Source organism: Carassius auratus, chromosome 3 (assembly GCF_003368295.1).
Source record: "Carassius auratus strain Wakin chromosome 3, ASM336829v1, whole genome shotgun sequence".
Lineage (NCBI taxonomy): Eukaryota > Metazoa > Chordata > Actinopteri > Cypriniformes > Cyprinidae > Carassius > Carassius auratus.
The window spans coordinates 13,654,300-13,677,958 of NC_039245.1; the positions used below are offsets into that span (position 1 = coordinate 13,654,300).

General features: G+C 40.6%; 2 protein-coding genes across 2 annotated transcripts; both read left to right on the top strand.

Annotated features, from left to right (window-relative positions):
- The first annotated feature begins 5,315 nt into the window (after window positions 1–5,315).
- Window positions 5,316–6,726, top strand: LOC113054108 (GTPase IMAP family member 2-like). The gene is made up of 2 exons (XM_026219433.1): window positions 5,316–5,904; window positions 6,680–6,726. The coding sequence occupies exons 1-2, from the start codon at window positions 5,316–5,318 to the stop codon at window positions 6,724–6,726; spliced, it is 636 nt and encodes a 211-aa protein (XP_026075218.1).
- Window positions 6,727–6,908: 182 nt separating this feature from the next.
- On the top strand, window positions 6,909–23,556 carry LOC113054115 (GTPase IMAP family member 8-like). Its single transcript, XM_026219447.1, has 4 exons — window positions 6,909–7,596; window positions 8,049–8,078; window positions 8,172–8,855; window positions 21,323–23,556. The coding sequence occupies exons 1-4, from the start codon at window positions 6,909–6,911 to the stop codon at window positions 23,257–23,259; spliced, it is 3,339 nt and encodes a 1,112-aa protein (XP_026075232.1). The 3' UTR covers window positions 23,260–23,556.
- The last annotated feature ends 103 nt before the right edge of the window (window positions 23,557–23,659 follow it).

Below are 23,659 nucleotides of genomic sequence, written 5' to 3' on the forward strand. Positions count from 1 at the left end.
TTCCGGCAAGATCTTAAACCCACATATTTAATACTTATCAAAATATTATTTTACAAGGATGAATTTTTTTTTTTTTTTTTTACTGCTGTCTTAAAACATACTCTCCTTAAGAAATAAATACTCCAGACGCCTGCTGCTGTGTGCAGACGTTTGTGTTTGGCGTTGGTTTACGGACAAATCTCGAGAGCGCATTACTGTAGCGCGAAAACACATTAATACAATGCACGAGCGCTAATGTCTCCGCTCGCGCTCGGATTTCCTTGCCATAGGAGCAAAGGAAATCCGCGCGCGAGCGGAGAGATTCGCGCCCTTCCATTGTAGTTAATGCGCTCTCGAGATTTGTCAGTAAAATAACGCCATAACTGGGTTGAGCTTTTAATTACAAGAGCAGAATTAATCACACGCGAATATTCGAGTTTTGAATCTTTATGTTGTAGTCTCTTCTGATAAGCGCATGTATTTTTCTCCTCGCCGTTTTTCCCCTCTATCAGATTTCTCGTTGGATTTAGAAACTTGAAGGCAGAAATGGCACAACATCTGCGTGAGTATCAAATTATAACAAATTGATGTGTTTTATACAGACCCTGCCTTACAGTATTGCTAGTATAAACGCTCGTTAGTTCATTTTAGCTTTTAACATTACATTACATAAGTCCGTGCTTTAGGCAGTGGATCCCAACCCTTTTTCCCACTGAGCCGCACTATGGTCCAAGTGCAAATCTCGCAGTCCGCACACATAAAGCCGAATTTACATAGCCTATTATATCACCAGTACAAATCAACATTATTTATAATATTATAGCCTAAATATTACGATATCGACGACATTCATTTAAATAATTCTACTTCCCATAATTAAAACACCTGATGCTGTCGGGAGCTGACCAATTTTGTGCAATTCGGTTCGAATATGTTCGTGATGTTTTTTTTTCTCTTCACATTCCTGTAATTAAGGATGATTGCTGCGTAGTTTGGGTATTTCCTTTTGCCTGAACTTCCTCGAGTGAGTCTCGGGGCAAACCGAAAGTCCAGCTCTCTCATACCTTCACTACTGTTATTACCACTTTTCCAGTTTGTATGATTCCTTCGCATGGCATTTTCCACATTTCGTTTTTCTCTCTTAACATATTTGTCAATTCTGATGCTCAGTTTTACTTAAATAATGGTTGACTATTTGAATTGAATTCTGCCAAAATGTGCGCTTGTAAGTGTTCGTTAAATGCGTTTCGTTAATTATGCAAGTAGGTCTGCTCATGTGTGAAAATAATATATAGCCTATATATATATATATATATATATATATATATATATATTTACATTTCTCAAATCAGAAATGAAATTCTCAAAACTACTTGTACAACCTCCACATCATCTAGTCATTTAAACACATCATAAAACCACCCAGATAGCAATTACATTTGGCCCGGATCCGTTTTAAGCCCCTTGCCTCCGTTTCTATCTTAGAGACGTTTTCTGATTGTGAACCAGATCCGTGCCAGATAGAGGTTTCAGCTTAAACATTCTAACTGCCATCAGTTCAGTATTTATATCATTTTACAGATCTGGCCCAGATCACTTTTCCCATAGGTAACCGAAAGACATTAGCTGTGTCTGATACTGATTTGGTCCAGATCTGCAATATGAATCTGAGCCGATACTGTTTTCACATAGGCTACACTGGTGTGGCCCGAATCTGTGATACATATCTGAGCCGACTGCATTTAAAAAAGGGCTAAAAACTGCTCTGGCCCATATCTGCAAAACGGATTTGAGCCAACACTGTTTTGACCATAGACTGTCAGCGACTACCTGATGTGGACCACATCCGAAATACTTATCCCAAACTGTGTGAAGAACTCCGTGGAATAAACATTTTCAAGCTGTCTGTATATTTTTATGTTTTTATCTAGAGCATGAGATAAATGCATTGTCTTTAAGCTGAGCAATATTATCAGTGTTTAAAAAATATACAGCAACATTTTGTGATGCTATAAGGTCCGTTACAGCACTGGTCCGTTTGAGCTCCGTTTTAGGTCCGTTTTACGACAGCGCCAAAAGTGCCAAGTGAACGTTGGGTCTCGCTTGACTGTCGTCTTGCAGATACGGTCCACATCCGTACTACGGACTTCAGTCAGAAGCGCCAAAGAAATAATAAAAAATATCATCAAACCAAGCTGTCAACGGAGATTTATCTGACCAGCTAGGCTACCACACGTAAGTTTTTATGTGTCTTTGTGTTTATTATGTACATCTATTTTTATGCGTTTATTCTAATTTACTGTCTATTACTTAAACGTGCAAGTGAAATGCTGTTTGCTTGGTAGATAGCAGTTAGAGGCTGTTATTTGCGCACCAGTCTGTGTTATGTTAAAGCCGCATCTGCTATAGCGCTATGAGTGTAGCACAGAATAGACCAATTATAGGATAACCGAATCAACTTTTTAATATCATAGCATATATTTGCGCTAATGTGCTGAATTTTAAAAGTTAGTCTTAGCGATGTCCAGACGAGTAAAAAACTTTTTGCGCATTTTAATATGCTTGCCTAGTGCGCACCTAGCCTAAGTGTCGGTTACGTTCAATAAAAAAAACACACATGGCTTGTTTCGCAAGTCCAAATTTCATTTTTGAACTTGTTTGAAATGGATTGAATCATTATTTAAAATAATCTTGGAGATTTCTGAATTGCCTAAATCATAAATGCAGCCGGTTGAAGCCTGCAGCGATGTTTTTCTTTTGTTATGGCAGTATATATATTTTTTGAGAATGTTGCACTCCTGTTGCTGTTATTCTGCACGAAACTTCATGCCAATAAATAAGAAATATTGCTGACTTGTGCGTTTCCAGCGCTCTCTTTACGTTCGTCCGTTATTCGATGTTGAAAAAGGAAACGTCTTTTTTTTAGACACGGAAAATCGATTCAATAAACACTTATGTCTTAAAAATCGAAAATGATTTTTTCACAAAAGTGACAGCCCTAGTAGTAGGGAGATCAGTGAAGTAGCCTACTTTTACTCGCTAAGAAGTACGAGGATAAACGACATACAAAAGAGGATGACAATCGATCCTTCCCGCACAGATTTCTTTTGATTCAATTCTTACAGTTTTGACGTCTTCGTAAAACAGCATACACCAACAATAATGCCTTCTGTTTATTCTTCTTATTCTTTTTATTACTAGGCCTAATTGGGGCTACGTCTTAACCTCAATGGTTACATAGTTCATTTGTCTTATTCAGTTTTACATGACCAGTTTTTTTATTATTAGGCTATTATTTTATTACAGTTCCATCAACTAATGCACAAATCGTTATAGAATTAGGCCGAGAAGGATGGGCATATCTTCATTTTGAGCAAATGCAATATACGTCTGCCTGTTTTGTCGTCATGTAGGACCAGCACTGATCCAAATGTCTCATTCATCCTAATCAGTAATGCTGTTTTCCAGGTGCTGAAGCTGAAATATGGATAAGGTGGTTTGCCCTTTCGGCGGACAGGAGAGGAGGGCGCAAGGAGAGACTGGCGCGTCAGCAGCAGGAGCAGCAACAGCCACAGCTGCCACATCACCTATAGTGAATTTGTTTAAGTGCATGTTTTTTTTTTTCCACGTTGTCGGGTTGGTTTATAGCCTGTGCGTTTTTTTTTATCCTTTAATTATGTGTATGTTGTTGACTGTGTTTTGTGTTAATTGTTGACTTTGTTCATGACTTTGTTGTTCGTTTTTTATAATTAAAATATGAATTCGTGGTCATTAATTCTGTGTTTGTTAACTTTGTTCACGTTGTTTTTAGTATGACATAAATGCCGAAAATAAGGCAAAAGGTCAATCCAGTGGTGATTTAAGCAGATTCGTAACACATCCGGCACAGCTCCGGTAGGCGGAATCGTTTCACGCACCCGTTACGTATCTGTAACGGGATGATCAGGCGGTGCTGGATCGGCGCTGGCACATATCCGCAACAACCCCTAAAAACAGACCAGAAACGGCTTCGGCCCGATGTGCGTTTGGACTCAGTAACGAGTCCGTGAGGCGGATGCGTGCCAGACCCGGCTCTATCGTTTTGCGGTTGCGGCCCTGTTCCGTTACAGCGTCCAGTGGCTATCTGGGCAGTTTCTCATTCTCTTGAGCAAGTTGCGATTGCTTTTGTACATTCATGCAATTGATTTTGCACCTTAATCTGCGGCTAATGTCATTCTGATGACAAACTTAGTGTGCTCAAGAGAAACGTGGCCTGCTGTAACTTGAAATATGTTAATTAACTTTTTCATAACCCGAAGTATGCATTCAATACAAAATGCAATTTTTATATCGTATTTTCTTTTTAAATGATCATTTTACAGATTCTGCAAGGTGCATCTATTCTAGTGAACTCAGGTGTACATATAACATATTTAATGATCCCTTACAAATTACTTTTGGTGCAATAAACTATCTTAAGTAGTTTGTCTTTTTCTTGAACTGATTTAAGCACTTAATTCACTGACAGTCATGTTGAGCTGCTTTGTCGAAATGACAATACTGATTATAAAACAGCTTTCTGTGTTGCTCACATTTATTGTAACGCTGAAGCAGTTTGCATTTGTATAAAGTTATATATATACACATTAGATTGACTTGACAAACTGTCTAGCTCCTTGCTCTCTGAGACTAAGAGAGTACAGACCATGAGACCAAGGTTTTTTTTTTCTTTTCCTTTTTTTTCTACAAAGGGTTGGGCAGAGTTCAGGAATCATTCTGACCACAGGAAGTTTCATTGTTCAGACATAAAAAAAAAAAAAAAATACTTGGCTGTTTCTATCTATAGTCGTACTTGATCTAGCAGTGGCTCAGCTACAATCAAGAAATACAGAGGGAATCTGATTTTAATTAACATTTTGATACAGAGGTCTTAAAGTATTACATCTTAAATTATTCATGAATGCCAAACAGTCAAATTGATAGTAACTTGAACACTCAGTTTCAGATAAAAAAAAAATGTCTTTGTAATGTGTTCTAGTCAGTAAGATAATAATGCAGATATTAATTAGCATTAATTAATTAATTAATTTATTTGTTTGTTTTCATTTATAGAAAGCAAGAGAGACCAAAGCCCAATTTATAGTCCCAACAGAAAGTACAACAAAACAAATTATGATTGACAAAAACATATTATTAATATTAATTAATAACTGGATACAGGATCTAAACCATAAATAATTAAACCAGACTTAATGTTTGCATGTTAATTCAAAGATTTTTATTCTCAAAAACGCTTGTTTGTTTGTTTGTTTGAGTCAGTATTATGTAATGAAAATGGTAAAACTCCTTTTGACGACATGTATGTACAGTATGTATTGTGTGTTTCAGTGAGTGATCTGAGGATTGTCCTGGTGGGGAAAAATGAGTCAGAAAACAACAGAGTGGGAAACTTAATATTCAATAAAAATGTGTTTGGAAAGAAAACACCACAACCTGATGTAGATACACTCACGGAAAGAGTAGAGAGGAGAAACATCACAGTCATCAACACAACTCATCTGCTCAATCCAGAACTCAGACTTAAAGAAATAACACAATACGTGTCCAGGTTGTGTCCTCCAGAGCCTCATGTGATCATACTGGTGCTGCAGCTCAATGATTTTAGTCAGAAGAATAGAGACATATTACCTTCAGTGTTGAACTGCTTTGGTGAGCATGCGATGAAGTGCACAATGATTCTGACTACTGATGAGGAGACACGCAGCGCTGAACATACATTTGAAAATGAATATATTCAAGAAATATCTACAGAATGTGGAGGAGGATGCCTTCAACTTACACAAAATACAAAACACTCTCAGATACTTCAAAGAGTGGATGAAATAATCAGTCAAGGTGTAGCTAAAGAGACACAGCAGGTCTCATCTCTGCATGAAGAAGACCGCAGTAAGTCTTCTACACTTGCTACCAGCTGCTATGAAGAATGTGTTCATATAACAGTCTGATTATTATAATGTGTCTGATTTAAAAGGTTCACCCAGTAATGTTTAGTTTGGTAATTTTTTACAAAATAAATGAAATATAAATTGATGATGCACATGTTAATATTCCTATTTGATTTCCAAGTATGTATTCTATCTACCAAAGGTTACTGACTTTTAATGCCAAAGCTGAAATGTGTTAAATAATGGTAACAAACTATATAGAAAGTAATGCAGGACAGTGAGTAGCACTACATTATCACATTACTTATACTACCTTTTAACTATTTTTAACTTGTAAACAAACTAATCAGTAAACATTATTGATTTTAGTATTATGAATTTAGCATTTTCTAAGTTCATTATTAGGTAATCAGTCATTGTTCACTGAGAGTAGTTTCATTAAGAAACTGTGAACTATGACCAATTATAAGCAATAGGTATTTGGTTAATATTAAATATAAATTTGAGTTTTCTCTAAAGAGGCATAATTAATTATTAAATCTTTATAATTGGTCATAGTTCTTAATTTGTCTAATCCCATTCAGTAATAATGAACTGTAACAGTTCTAAATTTGCTATTAATTACTGATTTGTTATCCTTCTTTCCATATTAGTGAAATGGTAATATAGTGATCTTCATTTGTCCTGCATTATTTCCTAGTAACCTAATATGACAGACCGTTATTCTATTGTCATATTTATCACATCTGATATTATATGGGTGATGTTATTTTCAGGGAAGCAAAGGCGACGAAGTCGCAGTGGAGAACGCCCCTACCAGTAAGTTCATTAAATTATAGCTATATTATAACCACAGACTTTTATAAAATATAGATATTTTCAAAATATTTAGAATTGTTCTTAATGTTGTGAATTAATTCAATTAGCCTATATGAATAACAGCCAAGCCTTTTATCATTCCTTAATTAAAAACAGAACATTAAGGATTTTCAGTGTTTTCTACATATGCATGTGTTCTTGTGTGTTCCAGTGAGTGATCTGAGGATTGTTCTTCTGGGGAAGAATCTATCAGAAAACAGCAGAGTTAGAAACTCAATCCTGGGAACAGATGCACTTATAGAGCAGCACAATGTGCTGAAAATCAGTGAAACAGTGAAGAACAGACACGTCACAGTCATTAACGCTCTTCATCTGCTGAATCCTGACATCTCAGATCTTCAGATCACACAGACAGTTAGAGAGTGTGTGTTTCTGTCTGATCCAGGACCTCATGTGATCATAATCATACTGCAATATAAAGACTTCACTGAGGAGGACCTGAGAAGAGTGAAACATGTGCTCAACAAATTCAGTGGAGAAGCGATTAAACGCTCTATCGTTGTCACGACTGATGAAGAGAGAGATGACTCGTACATTCATCAGTTAATAAAGGAGTGTGGAGCAAGACATTTGGAGTTTGAAAGAGAAAACCCAGAATGGCAATCTGACATATTCCATAGGACTGATAAGATACTTCAGGAGAACATGGAAGAATACCTCACATGTGAAATATTTCATGATGCTGAAGGAACATCAGTGGATGAAGAGCAAATATCTCATGGTTCAGTCAGATCAGAGGAAAAATACAAAGAGCGCTCTTATTACAAAGATGATGGAAAACTCGAACAGAGCAAGAGAAGTGAAGGAAGTCTAAGTAAGTATTTCAGAAATAATTTTCTTATTATTATAATCAAACAGAATAACTAAACAAAACTACGTTTTAATAAACAAAAAAAGCTTCCAAACAAAACATGGCAAGAGCTTTCATACCAATTTGACTATGAGAAGCACTTATTTTGTTACTGTTGTTAAACTTGTGACCTGTGTCCTTTGTCCTGGAAAGATTCCAGCAGACAGATTTTCACAAAACCTGTACTGTTAATCATTCTCAATGAATAAAGTGTGCATGTGTATAATGTAAACTGAAAAACACATGGAGAAGAGAGAACAGCTTTATAATGCTTTGGATCAAATAACAAAATAAAATGAATAGTAACAAAGTAACAAAAACAAAACAGTTTATATGAAAGATGATTGCAGATTTTAATTTTGTAATGACATTAAATTTTCAAACATTTAGATATGTTTTTCTTTCTCTTTAAACAGTTGATATAAGAGAGTGGATTCGCTCCAACTGTAAGTTGACAAAACTATTGGAAGTTAAGAATTTCATATTCTAAAATGTGGTTGTTGTTTACGGAAGTCTAATGTTTTTAATATGTTTTTCAGTGCCAGCTAATTACTCTGGAAAACAGAAGCTGAATCTGGTTCTGTGTGGAAGTGATCCAACATTTGAAGTCTATGTGTCCAAACTTTTACGTGGAAAAACTATAAAATCTTCACCTCAGAGAGAGAGCAGTGAAGAGTGTGTGAAGAAAGATGAGAAGATTCATGGTCGTCAGATCAGTGTGATAGAGCTTCCAGCTCTGTCTCGTCTCTCAGAGGAGGAAGTGATGCGTCAGACTCTGCACTGCCTGTCTCTCTGTCAACCTGGAGTTCATGTTTTCCTCCTCATTGTTCCTGTTGGTCCACTGACTGATGAAGTCAAAGCAGAAATAGAGGAGATCCAGAATAACTTTTATTCCAGAGAGCATTTCATGGTAATGTTTATCAGTGAAGGCACTGTTAAAAGACAAGATACAGAGTTTATAAACAGCCCAGAATCTCAGAGGTTAATCAGTCTTTGTGGAGGTCGGTACAGAGTGATGGGTTTAAAAGAGCATGAAAGCTCAAGACAGATCCCAGAACTACTGGATTATATTGAGAACATGAAGACTGAACCCTATTCACTTCAAATGTATTTGAAAGTTCAAGAGAACAGAGCCAGACATGAAACAGAGGAGAAATATGAAGAGAAACTGAAGAAAATGGAGGATGAGATCAAAGAGTTAAAGCAGAAGTTTCAGTCAGAAGGTAAGGATTTTATTAAGCTTATGCTTCATCATCAGAATGTAGAAATAGTTTGCTCACAATGATGTGTGTTCTCTAAGTCTGTTGTTAATGTAGAACAATATTCATCTGATTCATAATTAAAGGGATAGTTCACCCAAAAATGAAAATTTGATGTTTATCTGCTTACCCTCAGGGCATCCAAGATGTAAGTGACTTTGTTTCTTCTGTAAAACACAAACAAAGATTTTTTTTTAACTCAAACCGTTGCAGTCTGTCAGTCATATAATTAAATTGAATGTGAATCAAGGCTTTTGAGAGTCATAAAACATACACAAACAAAACCAAATTAAACCCTGTGGCATTGATGTGTAAAGACACAAAACAATTGGCATGTGGAAGAACCTGAAAATTATTTATATAATTTTTTACCTCTTATACAACGCAATGTCCAACATCCGGCACATGACGTGTGTGTACGTGCTCTGGTATAGAAGCCATATATATGACAAAACAATAAATATAGATGAGATCACATGCATCAAATAACATAAACACAGAGAACATTGGCTGTATACTTGTCCAAGACAGCACTGAGTCAGCCCACGAGTCCTCATTTGCTCTATCTCTGCCACTTTAGTATCACCATGGCTTTTTTACGATATCCCCACGCCAATCACTGTAATTAGAAGCAGATGAATGTCATTCTGCACTTGACCTACTTACTCACTGCTCATCTCCAACCGCTCCCTCTTGCTGCAAACCCCAGTAAACCATAAGATGTTGTCCATGAGGTGCTGAAACATGGCCGGTGCCGCAAACAACCCAAATGGAGACATGACAAACTGGTGTAATCCAAACGGCATTGTGAAGGTTGTTTTTTCATTGGATGATGGAGATAAGGGGATCTGCCAATATCCTTTTGTCAAATCCTGTATCCAATAAAATCGAGCTATACCAAGCCAATCAAGTCATCAACCCGAGGCATTGGATATGCGTAGAATTTCAACGCAGCATTCACCTTACGATGATTCACATAGAATTGGATGGAACTGTCTGTTTTAGGTACAAAAACTATCAGGCCTGCCTAATTACTATGGGACGCCTCTATTACTGCCATCTCTAGGATTGATTCTAATTCCGTAAGTGTAATAAGTGTGATGAAATGGCTGAGTCAGTTAGATCCATCTGCAGCAGTTTATTAATACCGGTAATTAAACAGAGAACAGCAGACATAAACTCAGGGTGGCATCAAAGGGAACTCAGGCAGACGTTCGTAGAGAACTCAGATAAGTACAAACAGAGGGGCAATATGGCACACAAAGTCTTCCTCGGGGTCTGGGAGCAGGTCGGTCAGGATGGTCATGATGGAAGATGGTAAGTAGAGAGGGGTCCGGGATGTCCTGAGACCTGACCCAGGAGCGTTCCTCAGGACCGTACCCCTCTCAGTCAATGAGGTAATGTAGAGCCCCGCCACGACGTCTGGAGTCCAGTATCGCTTGCACCTGGTAGGCCTCCTCGCCGTCAACCTCAATAGGAGGATTCTGCACCGGTGTGTTCCCCTCTTGGTCCTCCGCTCTCCTGGGGGTGACTGCGGGGCTGAAAAGAGACACATGAAAGGTAGGTGAGATTTTGTTATGAGAAGGAAGAGCCAACCTAAATGAGACCGGGGTGATCTGGTGCAGAATTTTGAAAGGACCAATGAAGCGAGGGGATAGCTTCTTGCTGGGTAGTTTGAGACGGAAATCTCGGGCTGAAAGCCACACCCACTGGCCGGGATGGTACCGGGGACCCCCGCGTCTCCTCTGATCTACATAGTGTTGATATTAAATGTATATGAGCAGCATTCCTTGCTGCGCCGAAGCCAGGAATCTACCGCGGGGAGATCTGAGGGCTCGCCCGCCCACGGGAAGACCGGAAGCTGAAATCCCAGGACACACTGAAAAGGTGTCAGTCCAGTGGCAGGCTTAACTAAGGAATTCTGAGTGTATTCAGCCCATACAAGGAAACGACTCCACTCCTGCTGATTTTGATGGCAGTAGGTCCATAGGAAATGAGTTAGATCCTGATTCAACCTCTCAACCTGCCCATTGGCCTGAGGATGGTAGCCCGAGGTGAGGCTAACATTAATATTGAGCTTCGAGCAAAGTTCCCTCCACACACGAGAAGTAAACTGAGGGCCTCGGTCAGTTACAATATCCTCAGGAAGGCCAAAGAGCTGAAACACATGATTGAGGAAGGCCTTGGCAGTCTGTTAGGCTGTGTCAAGACCAGACAAAGGGATGAAACGGCATGATTTAGAAAACCGGTCAATTACCGAGAGGATGGTGGTGAAACCCTGGGACTGAGGAAGGTCCGTGACAAAATCCAAAGCGATATGGGACCAAGGGCGTTGTGGTACCGGCAGAGGCTGTAAGAAGCCAGCTGGTTTCAGGTGAGAAGACTTGACCATGTTACAAGTGGAACACTGATGAACAAACTTGATCACGTCAGCTCGAAGGGAAGTCCACCAGAAGTGATTGGAGACTAGCTGAGTGGTGGCTGTGATACCTGGATGCCCCGCGCTGGAAATGCAATAAACCCCTTGGAGGACACGGTCGCTGAGCTTGGGAGGAACAAAGAGGAGGTACCCCGGACACTCCGGGGGTGCTGGATGTCTTTGCTGAGCTGTAGAAACCTCCGTGATGATATCCCACTGCACTGGTGCGACAATGAGAGAGGCGGGCAGAATGGGGACTGGTTCAGAACAGTCATGATTACTGTCGAACTGGCATGAGAGAGCATCTGGCTTGCCGTTCTTAGAACCTGGTCTGAAAGTGATTTTGAAATAAAATCTGGAGAAAAGAGGGACCAGCGAGCCTGACGAGCATTCAGACATTTAGCGGATTTGAGATATTCCAGATTTCTGTGGTCCGTAAGCACAGTGAAAGGATGACACGCCCCCTCCAGCCAATGTCTCCACTCTTCAAAGGCGGCCTTCATCGCCAGAAGCTCTCGATCGCCCACATCGTAGTTGTGCTCTGCTGCATTCAGCTTATGAGAATAAAAACCGCAAGGATACATTTTAGCTGGATTACCATGATATTGTGACAGGATGGCACCCACGCCTGTGTTAGAAGCATCCACTTCCACAATAAACTCTCTCTCAGGATCTGGGTGATGGAGAATGGGTGCTGTGGTGAATCTCCTCTTTAAACTTTCAAACGACGCAGTGCATTCTGAAGACCAGCGGAAACGTCTTCCTCCTCCTTGGAGTAGAGAAGTGAGAGGAGCCACAATCATGCTGAAATTTCGAAAAAATCTGTGGTAAATCGGCGGCGCTGTAGCTCTTTCACTGACGTGGGTTGAGGCCAGTTGACCACCGCTTGTACCTTGTTGTCATCCATCACCACTCCGTCGGCGCTGATGATGTAACCCAGGAACGAGATCCGAGTTTGATGAAACTTGCATTTCTGTATCTTTGCATACAACTGGTACTCGATGAGGCGCTTGAGAACAGATCACACATCCTGAACGTGCCTTTCAAGGTTGTCTGAATAAATCAGGATGTCCTCAATGTTTACAATTACTCTCCAATTGAGCAGTTCTCTGAAGATCTCATTGACAAACGCTGGAAAAACTGAAGGACTGTTGGAAAGGCCGAACGGCATGACCCGATATTGATAATGGCCGGAGGTTGTAGAAAACGCCATCTTCCAATCATCACCCTCCCGAATATGAATAAGGTTGTATGCATTTCGTAGGTCGAGCTTGGTGAAATATTGGGCTGTGCGGAGCATTTTAAGGGCAGCTGGGACGAGAGGGAGCGGATAGCGGTATTTGACGGTGATCTCATTGAGACCCTGATAGTCTATGCACAGTCGGAGACCCCAATCCTTTTTTTTAACAAAAAAGAAACCGGCAGTAGCAGGCGATGTTGAAGGGGTAATAAAGCCTTTAGCAAGCTGTTCTTCAATGTACGAATTCATGGTCTCGGTCTCTGGCTGAGATAGGGGGTTTACTCGACCGTGCGGCGGCATGGTTCCCGGCAGGAGCTCAATAGCACAGTCGACAGCATGATGTGGAGGTAAGTGTGAAGCTTCACGCTCGCTGAATGCTTGGGCAAGATGATGGTAAACATGGATGGATCTCCTGTAGATAAATGTCCACGGAGGAGCTGGCACTCAATTCAGGACCCTGGACAGTGGGCATGCATTTATTCAGACAAGACAAAGACCACTGGATAATCCTCCTCTCTGACCAGGAAATTTGCGGGTTATGTCTCTCCACCCAAGGAAACCCCAGAATCATAGGATGAAGTGGCGAATGAATAGTGTAAAACTGGATGGTCTCCCTATGTTGTGAGTCGATGCTGAGGGTGAGAGGTGGTGTGAGTTACTTTTTGCAAAGGTTAAGTCAATAAAATTTCCAGCAGCTCCCGAGTCTAATTTAGAAAAATAAAACATTTTTAGAAGAGAGTGAACGTGAACTCACCACAGCGGGGTTACAAGAAGTGGATTTCACTGGGCAGGAAGCCCTGAAATGACCAGCCTGACCGCAGTACATGCATAAATGATTGTGCCTTCTCCTCTCGCGTTCTGCCTTGGAGAGGTGGGTGTATCCGAACTGCATGGGCTCGGGCTCTGAGGTGCATACCAGGTTGAAACTCAGGCTGGTCCTGAGCGGAGTGCGACAAGCCCGGATGAGATGATCGAGCAAGATGGCAAGTTCCATGATCTGACTGAGGGTCTTTCCGTCATCACAACAAGCAAGTTCTCCCTGCAGCTCCGCATTCAAAACCTTCTGATACAATAGTTTGAGAGGAACCTCCCCCCAGCCGGTCTGAGCGGCGTGCATACAGAAGGAGAGAGTGTAATCCGCTGCAGTGGAATTCCCTTGACGCAGGGCGAGCAACAGTTTCCCTGGATCCTTTCCTCCAGCTGGGTGCTCAAACACTTCCCCTGAATAGGGTGACAAAAGCATCACAAGTAATAGACGTGAGCTGACCTCCTGACCACAGTGCCTGTAGAAATTTAGGCTGATTTGGCTGTTGCTACTGGAATGGTGGGTCCATTAAAACTCATTCAGTCATCAAGTACCTTTCCCAGTTTATTTGTGCTGACATATAGGAGTAGACATTTCACAGATGGCAGTGATGGTAATTGTTGGTTTATAGTAAACAATGCAACGATTCCACACAAGCCATGTCTGAACAACAGCTTTTGGTTCAAACAAAAGGAGACTGAAACATAATTAGTAAGGGCCACAGGTGCTCTTTATCAAGACACAGTCAGCCAATCAGATCACAGCAGGATTTTCTACAGCCGCCCCCAAATATGTTAACATATTTGCATTTACAGAAAGTTCATGTGGTTGAATTATCAGAATCAGTCAATTCAGGAAGAACAATCAGACGGTTGACTGGACGAATTAAATATTTCCCTTTGCTGAAAATCTCAGCAACTCTCACTCTTCCATCAGAACTTGGCAAAATCTTACTGACAGTCCCTATAGGCCAGTGTCCCCAAGGAAGCTGAGGTTCCACAATCATGACGATAGCAGAAGGAGCTATAGGATTACCATCAAGTTCCCACCTTTGACGAGTCTGAAGACTTGGAAGATAATCTCGAACAAAACTGACCCAGAATCGATCCGCAAGAACTTGGCTGTGTCTCCACTTTCTACGGGTAAGTAGTTCTGAATCTGCATACATCACTTGAGGAAGAGATGCATCTCGCCGCCCCATCAGTAGGATATTTGGTGTGATTGGATCAGGGTGTGAAAGATTTGAAGATACATAGCCAAGAGGTTTTGAGTTTAACAACTCCTCAATTTCAACGAGCACTGTATACAAAATTTCCTCTGAGACTACTTGTATTCCCAGAACTACTCGTAATGCCGTCTTAACAGACTGTATCTCTCTCTCCCAAGTACCTCCAAAATGGGGAGAATATGGCGGATTGAATGAGAATTTAATTTGCTGTTGGGCTAGTATCTCTTGGAAGGAAGGACTAAGCTGCGAAAATGCCTCCTGGAGTTCTCTTTCTCCTCCCTTGAAATTAGTTCCTTGATCAGATACTACTTCATAGGGCCTACCTCTACGGGCTACAAATCTTCGAAGGGCCAAGAGGAAACTGTCAGTATCCATACCAGAGAGGAGTTCTAAATGAAGACACCGTGTCGTCTGGCATTTGAATATAATGCCCCACCTCTTCTCATGTCGGCGACCTACTTTGATGGTTAAAGGCCCAAAACAATCCATACCTGTCGACCAAAAGGGGGGCTTATACAGGCGAAGTCTGGAAACTGGTAGATCAGCCATTCTAGGAACTGAAGGCACACCTTTCCACTTCCTGCATTCAAGACATGATCTCTGAATCTTCTTTATTAACTGTCGCCCTCTCAGAACCCAGTATTTCCGACGAAGCTGAGCGAACACTCTTTGTGGTCCTGGATGGCACAGAGTGGAGTCATAATCAGCAACCAAAAGTTTGGTAACATTATTCTTAGGATCTAAAACAATTGGATTAATAGCTTCAAGATCCAAATCCTCACTCTGACGAAGTCGTCCACCCACTCTTATTAGCTCTGTAACGGGATCATATTCTGGTGCCAAACCAACTAAACAGCTGTGTGAGGGAGCTCCATGACCGTTTTTTAGCAGTTTATATTCCTCAGGGAAATCTTCCACCTGGGCTTGACGCAAAAGACATAATTCTGCTTGTGTTTGAGAAGGTTTAGTCTCAGCTCTTAAGTCCAAAGAGAGGTTCTCAACGGTTGCTTCAATCAACTCTGACCAGGTATTGAATTGAGATGCATCGTACTTGAGAGAGTTTACTGAGGCTTGATTAAGTCCACAAAACAAAGGTTTTCTCAGCTCTGTCCCAACCTCCTCTGTTCTTAAGGCTGGAGATTTTGGCCATTGCTGATAGCAAATATAGAAAAGGTGGTCCTTGAAACCAAGAACTGGTTGCGGACAATTGATCAAGTCTCTTGCCTCGAGTGATGTCATCTGCTGGATTACTTACAGTGTCAAAATATCTCCAGTGATCCGGTCTAGTATACTCAAGAATCTCCTTAATGCGGTTTCCCACAAAGATCTTGTACCGGCAGGATTCGGACTGGATCCAGGTCAACACAGTTGTGGAATCAGACCAAAGTGTCACCCTTTCAACATCCAAGGTGAGTTCCTTTTGCAACAGGTTCGCCAGCTGAGCCCCGGTCAGAGCAGCACATAGTTCCAAACGAGGAATAGAAATGGTCTTCTTTGGTGCTACCCTGGAATGAGCCATAACCAGATATATAGAAATCTCACCATTTCCGTTTACCAGATGCAAATAGGAAACTGAACCATAGGCCTTTTCGGATGCATCGCAGAATATGTGAAGCTCTCTGATGACTGGATCTTCCCAATTCATTCTTGGACCATACCATCGAGGTACTTGGAGCTTGACCAAATCTGGCAACTCTCCTTCCCATGCCTTCCAAGCTGCCTTGATCCCCTGGGATATCTGGATTATCCCATCCTCTGTTAGGTTTCATCCATAATTGTTGCAGAAGAACTTTAGTACGTGTCGTGAATGGAATGATAAAACCCAGAGGGTCATACTTGCGAGCAAGTATACGATATATCACTCGCAAAGTTAGGACAGTATACTCCACTAGACGGTGCTTATAGCTCAAAGTATCCTGCAAGCAATGCCAACTTAATCCAAGAGTTCCCTCGCATGGATCTGTGCAGTCATGACTTAACCCCAGGTTGGTCTCTACTGAACGAGCTTCGGCTGGTAAGTGGTCAGTCACAGAGACATGGTTACTGGCCCATTGTCGAATCTCAAAACCTCCTTCAGCCAAGGAAGAACGCAATTTCATAAGCATCTCCTTGGCCTCTTCAGTAGTTGGAAAACTTTGTAGGCAATTATCCACATAAAAGGAATGCAAGACAGAAGACTGAACATCTTGAAATTCGACTGGAAGATTCTGAACACATTTCTGGAGAGCATATATGGCACAACAAGGGCTACATGTAGCACCAAAAGGCAAGACCTGCCATTCATAGACATCAACTGGATCATTTTGTCTCATGTTTCGCCACAAAAAACGTAGCAAAGGAGAATCAGAAGCCAGGAGACCAACTTGATGGAACATTGATCTAATGTCTCCACTTATCGCAACTTGATGTTCTCTAAACCGAAGTAAAACTCCAATCAAGGTAGGGCCTAGAACCGGTCCAGGTAACAAATAGGCATTTAAACTCTCTCTGTGATACTGATAGGAACAATTAAATACCACACAATGCTTGCCATTATGTTCTACAAGATGGTGGGGAATATACCAAGATTCGTCACTGAGATTAATCTCATTTAACTTTAGTTTCTTAACATATCCAGCTTCAATGAGCTTCTGAATCTCTTTCTCATAAATAGCTGCCTGTGCTGGATCCTTAGCTAGGTGTCTCTCCATTCGACGCAAAGCCGGCATTACTGCCTCTTGAGATGCTTTAAGGACTGGTGCATTCTCAACTCGAAGTAAAGGAGTCGCATATCTTTTGATTCCGTTCAATTCTTCTAGCTTTGTTTTCTCGTCTAGACATTTGAGAGCTTTCTTATCTTGTTTAGACCGCAGAGCATGCTTTGGATTCTGAGAGAAACGAATTACGTCAACTTGCCATAACTTCTCCACATCTTTATGCAACTGATCCATGGAGAGAGATGCCTGGAAGAAACACTGAGCCGTGGAATTAGTCTTCTCACCCAATGAAGTAGGTCCATGTAGTACCCATCCCAGTCGAGTATGCAAAGCGGCTGGACTTCCAGGAGGACCAAAACGTACTCGCTCTTTGGAGCAAAGAAGGTGAGGATGATCAGATCCCACTAGTAACAAAGGTTTAACTCTCTGAAACTCCTCCAGAGGGAGGCCTCTTAGATGTTGGTAGCATCTCTGTAGGACTTGTACAGGATAAGTTTGTTCAGGTAAGTCAATCATTTGAGCAGTAAATGCACCTTGTATCTGGTATTTACTTTGCTTGTGAGAAGCTGGAGATATGGTAAAGGAAACCGTTGCACCCTCAATTTTCTCTGTGTCTTGCCGAATGGTTCGAAGAACCAATGATTCTGCCGCCCCATGAAGACCTAAACTCTCTGCTGCAGAAGACATGAGCATAGTTCTCTCAGAACCATCATCTAGGATAGCATATGTCTCCAGAGTCTTTCCTTTGTGGCTCAGAACTACCCTCACAATTTTCAGAAGAACAGAGTTCGGACCACTTGATCGGCTCAAATAAAATATCCTAGAATCTGGTTTGCGAACATTTACTTAATGCAGTACTCCTAAGTGACGATCTTGACACAATGTCAAGAAAAATTCACCAAGTTGTAGGACTGGTCTGGTCGGGTGGTTTTGACATATCTTGCAAAACTAGCAACCTGATGTGCTGGAAGTTTACTGAGTAATTGATGGACATGTGATGCACAGGATAATTCCTTTGCTCCTTCTTCATGATCCCAGGATTGAAGCATTCCCACAAGAGCTTGAACTCGTACAGCAAAGTCACCAAATCCACCAGAATCTCCTGAACGTACAGCGGGTAAGTTCTTAATTGTAGCAATCTCTCGCAGCACCAACTGGTGAGGTTGCCCATATCTTTTCTGAAGAGCTTTTAAGGCAGTAGTATAAGGCTGGGAATGATGGGCATAAGCCAAGGCCAGAAGTCGAGCTGCCTCCAACTTCAAATGATCAAGAAGAATATGATACTTGTATTGCTCAGTTTCCTCTGAGGGTAACAAATTCTTTAAAGCCATATTCAGCATGGCAAACTCATGGGGGTCATCACTCTTCAAATATGGAAATGAAAGTCTTTCAATACGGGCCGACCTGGAGGGATGTAGAGCTGTCATACTTGCGTCGGGCACATTCACGGGTGAATGAATAGACATATGCTGGTTAGGGACCATCATTTGCATTCCAATTGGGGATAGTGCAGTTATTGGATTTACATCTCTTTGCTGCCCCTGCTCCAGAGTTGCTGATGCAGTGGTTATAACTCTGGGTATCAAAGGATTCTGATGAGACATAATAGAAGGATTATCTTGCTGCGGTACAGTACTAGTTGTCTGCTGTTCTAAAGAAGTTTGATGTGAATGACCAAGAGAAGCATAAGTAAATCCAGCTGATAAATCTCTAGGAGGCAATGTTGCAACCCTTGAAGGAACTGGCAGAACATTCTGGATATGAGCTGGATATAATACTGGATACGAATAATCAGGTAGATATGGAGGCCTTAAAAATCCTCCATTTGGAGGGAAAGTTGGCCAACTTGGAGGCATCCACTGGTGACCAGGCATACAGAATGCATTTCCCTGCATTTGATCAGGTGGCCAAAGGCTTTGGTCCCTTCCTACTTGTTGATCACTGGGATAAAAACTGGGATTCATTTGATGATGACTGAAGATGAAAGACCATTACGTTGTTGCTGAGTTAAGCCTTCACCCATTACATTTGGATGCATTAAAGGTGGCCTGAGGTTATCTGGGAGTGGAACTGAGAGCCTAATAGGCGAACATGGATCAGAAAGATGCTGGTGTTGTCTCTCTGATGCCCCTCTAGTGGTGACTGCTGAGGAAGTAGGCATTGAGGAGGTAGATGGCACATACTGAGATGGGGGCAAAGTATTTTGTCTCTGAACTTTTGATGGTGTAGAAAGCACATTATCCTGCTTGGTTTGATGTCGTCGCATACATTCACTCAACTCATCCACAATCGAATCTCTGGCGTTCATCTCATTTTGCTGGATCTCATCTTGCTGGTTTGCTTGTATGGGGATATGACCAGGGGATGCTTGAATAGAACTGCATTCAGAACCAGTAGAAAATGAAGAACTTCTTTTCCTTTGCATATCCTTCATCATGTGTCCCACATCCAACAACATTCCTTTCATTTTTTTAATCTCCTCAGACAAAGACTTCACCTCATTTTGAATGGAAGCTCCCTGTGATGCAACCAAATGGCTCAAATTTTCTGGCTGGTGTGCCAATTGTCCAGCTGGATGCATTGAAGGATTTTACTGAGTCATCATATAATCTTTGTGCCATCTTGGAGGTTTTACAATCCTTGATGAACGTTTAGGTTTCACACAGTCATCCTCAGTCTCCATTCCAGTTGCCTTTCCGGCTTGAAGGACCATATAGAAATTTAGGCTGATTTGGCTGTTGCTACTGGAATGGTGGGTCCATTAAAACTCATTCAGTCATCAAGTACTTTTCCCAGTTTATTTGTGCTGACATATAGGAGTAGACATTGCACAGATGGCAGTGATGGTAATTGTTGGTTTATAGTCAACAACGCAACGATTCCACACAAGCCATGTCTGAACAACAGCTTTTGGTTCAAACAAAAGGAGACTGAAACATAATTAGTAACATAATAATTCTGATTCTGATTCTGATTCTGATTAGTAAGGGCCACAGGTGCTCTTTATCAAGACACAGTCAGCCAATTAGATCACAGCAGGATTTTCTACAGTGCCGTTGCCCACTCCAGCGCTTTTCCCATAAGCAGGGTGCAGATGAGAAAGTTGGAACCCTCATCGGTGCGATGTTCTGGAGCCTGCTGGCTGTGATAGAGCTCGCACTGCAACAAAATCCCTTGCAAGTGGAGGGTGAGCTAGACGTAGGAAGCAATACAAGAACTTTTTCTCCCTGTGCAAATTAACGTAGTCTGGCTCCCATGTTATATAGCTGGCTTTGCCTATCCTGGGCCTGTAACAAATTCTCCATCTACAGCCACCCCAAGGTGTGGAGTTTTGTTCTCATGTCCAGCACATATTGTATTTCATTTCGACTTTCTGAAGGTCCATCCTCCCAAGTTTCTAGCAGGACATCCAGCACCCTACATATAATCTAAAAGTAATTAAAAAAACAGTCAGAATACATTGAAAAGTTTGCAACCTAGATTATGTTACTAACTACAATTCCCAACATGTATTTTGAAATCAGTAATGGATAACAATTTTTAAGTAATCTACCCAGCTCTGTGTATGTGCGGGCACATACTACACATAAATACTGAAAATTTTTGTTTACAATGGAGAACGTGGACTAGTGTGCAGACCTTCATCAGCAGTAACAGCGTCTAAAGCTCACAACATAAAAGTTACAATAACTGATAATTTTTATGTGAAAGAAATGACATGGAAATTTTATGCACAGCCGTTCTTGTTCAAAGCAGAATACTCAGACCTAGAACTGAGAGAGATGGAGGGAACAGGGGCAAAACCACAAGCCTCAGTGAGACTGAGGGCTCTTGAGATGTGGTGTGTTCATGTTTTAGGTGCTAGTATAAAGAGTGCTAAAGAGAAATAAAGTCACCTAGATTTTGGATGGCTTGAGGGTGACTAAATTAACAGCAAATTTTTGTTATTAGAGTGACTATCCCTTTAAGAAGTGTAACACTTGAATGTGTAGCTTGTGCTTTTAACCACATGATATTAACACATGTACATGCATTAGTTTCAGGTGCTGAATGTTCAGATGATCAGGAGAGTTTGAGGATTGTGTTGATTGGGAGAACAGGAAATGGAAAGAGTGCAACAGGAAACACTATTCTAGGAAGAAATGAGTTTGAGAGTAAAGCAAGCATGGATTCAGTGACGACTGTTTGTAAGAAGGGAGTTGGTGAAGTTGATGGTCGATCAGTAGCTGTGGTTGATACTCCAGGACTCTTTGACACATCACTTTCAAATGAACAAGCGGTCGATGAAATAGTGAAATGTGTTTCACTCTCATCTCCTGGACCTCATGTGTTTGTCATTGTGTTGAGTGTGGGGAGATTCACCAAGGAAGAAGCAGACACTGTGGATCTGATAATGAAGATCTTCGGTCCAAAAGCTGCTCAGTTCAGCATCGTTCTGTTCACTAGAGGAGACGAACTTAATGATGAGTCCATACAAGATTATGTGGAGAGAGGAAACCATGCTGAGGTCAAGAAACTGATCAGAGATTGTGGAAACAGATTCTTGGCTTTCAATAATAGAGAAAAACAAGACAGAACTCAAGTGAGCCGACTGTTAAAGATGATAGAAGAGGTGAAGAACAGTAATCAGGGTCGATACTTCACTAACAGCATGTTTGAGGAGGCAGAGATGTCCATTAAGAAGAGAATGGAGGAAATACTGAAAGAGAGAGAAAGAGAAGTTCAGATTCAAAGAGAAGAATTAGAAGCCAAATATGAGCTGGACATGAAAATCCTGTTGAAGAGACTCGAGGATGAGAAACAAAGAGCAGATGAGGAGAGAATGAAGATGGAGAATCAATTCAGAGAAAAAGAGAAACAACTTAGAAAAGAGTTTGAAGAGAAAGAAAAAACAGAAAAGAAGGAAAGAGAGAAGGAAAACCAGAAACGATCAGAAGAAGAAAAACAGCGAAGAGCTGAATATATTAAAAAAATTGAAGAAATGAAGAGAGAGATTGAAAACCAGAGATCACAGTATGAAAAACAGCAAAAAGAAAGAGAAGTAGAAGATAGAAAGAGAGAAGAGAGATACAGACGAGATCAAGAAAAAATGAAAAAAGAACAAGAACGTGTTATAACAGAGTTAAAGATGAAAGAAGAAAAAGAAATGAAAAAGAGAGATTTAGAGGAAAAAAGGAAAAAAGAACAAGAAGAGAAAGAAAGAAAACAATGGGTGAGAAAAATAAAAGAGGCTGAAAATGACAGAAAAGAGACTCGAGAAGAAATAAAACGACAACAGAGAGAATGGGAGGAAGAAAAGAAACGACAGATGAGAGAACGAGAGGAAGAAGAAAGAAAGAGAAAAGAGAAACATGAGGAACAGCTGAGAGAAAAACAAGAAGAAATGGAGACAATGAGAAAGAAATTTGAAAAAGAGAGAGAAGAAGAACAACAGAAGATAGAGGATGAGAGACAGAAACAGAAAAGAGAAAGAGAAGATAAAGAAAGAGAATATGAACGAAAGAAAACTGAAATTGAAAGACATTATGAACAATTGGAACGAGAGAGAAAAAAGGGATGGGAGAGAAGAAAACAAGAAGATGATGAGAGACAAGAAGAAGAAAGAAAGAGATGGAAAAAAATGATTGAAGATCTGAAACAAGAACAACAAGAAGAGATAAAGAGAAGAGAAAGAGAGAGAATAGAAAGAGAAGTGAAAGAGAGAGATAAAATGAAACAGAAACATGAAGAGGAAATAAAACAGATGAAGAGGAAACATGAAGATGAAGCCAGAAAACAAGCAGAAGAATTGCATGATTTCAGAGAGAGATATAATCAGCAGGTTCAGGAGCTCACAGAGATGCTGGAAGAACGTCAGAGACACCAGGAATTACTGGAAAAACTCTATCATCACCTGCATGCGCAGAAAGGAGAAGAAATAAAAGAGCTACAAAAACAAGTTGAAAAACTGAAAAATAAACCAGGCTGTATCATTATGTGATTGATTTCAAGCATAAAGATGAGTGCCAACAACATTTATGCTTCCGTTAATTTTTATTATATTAACTTACCTTAAGCTGTTTGATTAGAATTGCCTTGCTGACAAAATGAGAAAATTTAAAAAGATTTCATTTAGTTTTTCTGATACTGTTTTGAACCATTTAATATTGGCATTTTCATATTGCTTGCATACTACAGTATTACATAAAAATGTCAAATACTGCAATATTATTTTTTTCCCCATTGTTTTCACTTCTACATCTACAGGTGCATCTCAATAAATTACAATGTAATTTATTTCAGAAATTCAACTCAAATTGTGAAACTTGTATATTAAATAAATTAAATGCACACAGACTGAAGTAGTTTAAGTCTTTGGTTCTTTTAATTGTGATGATTTT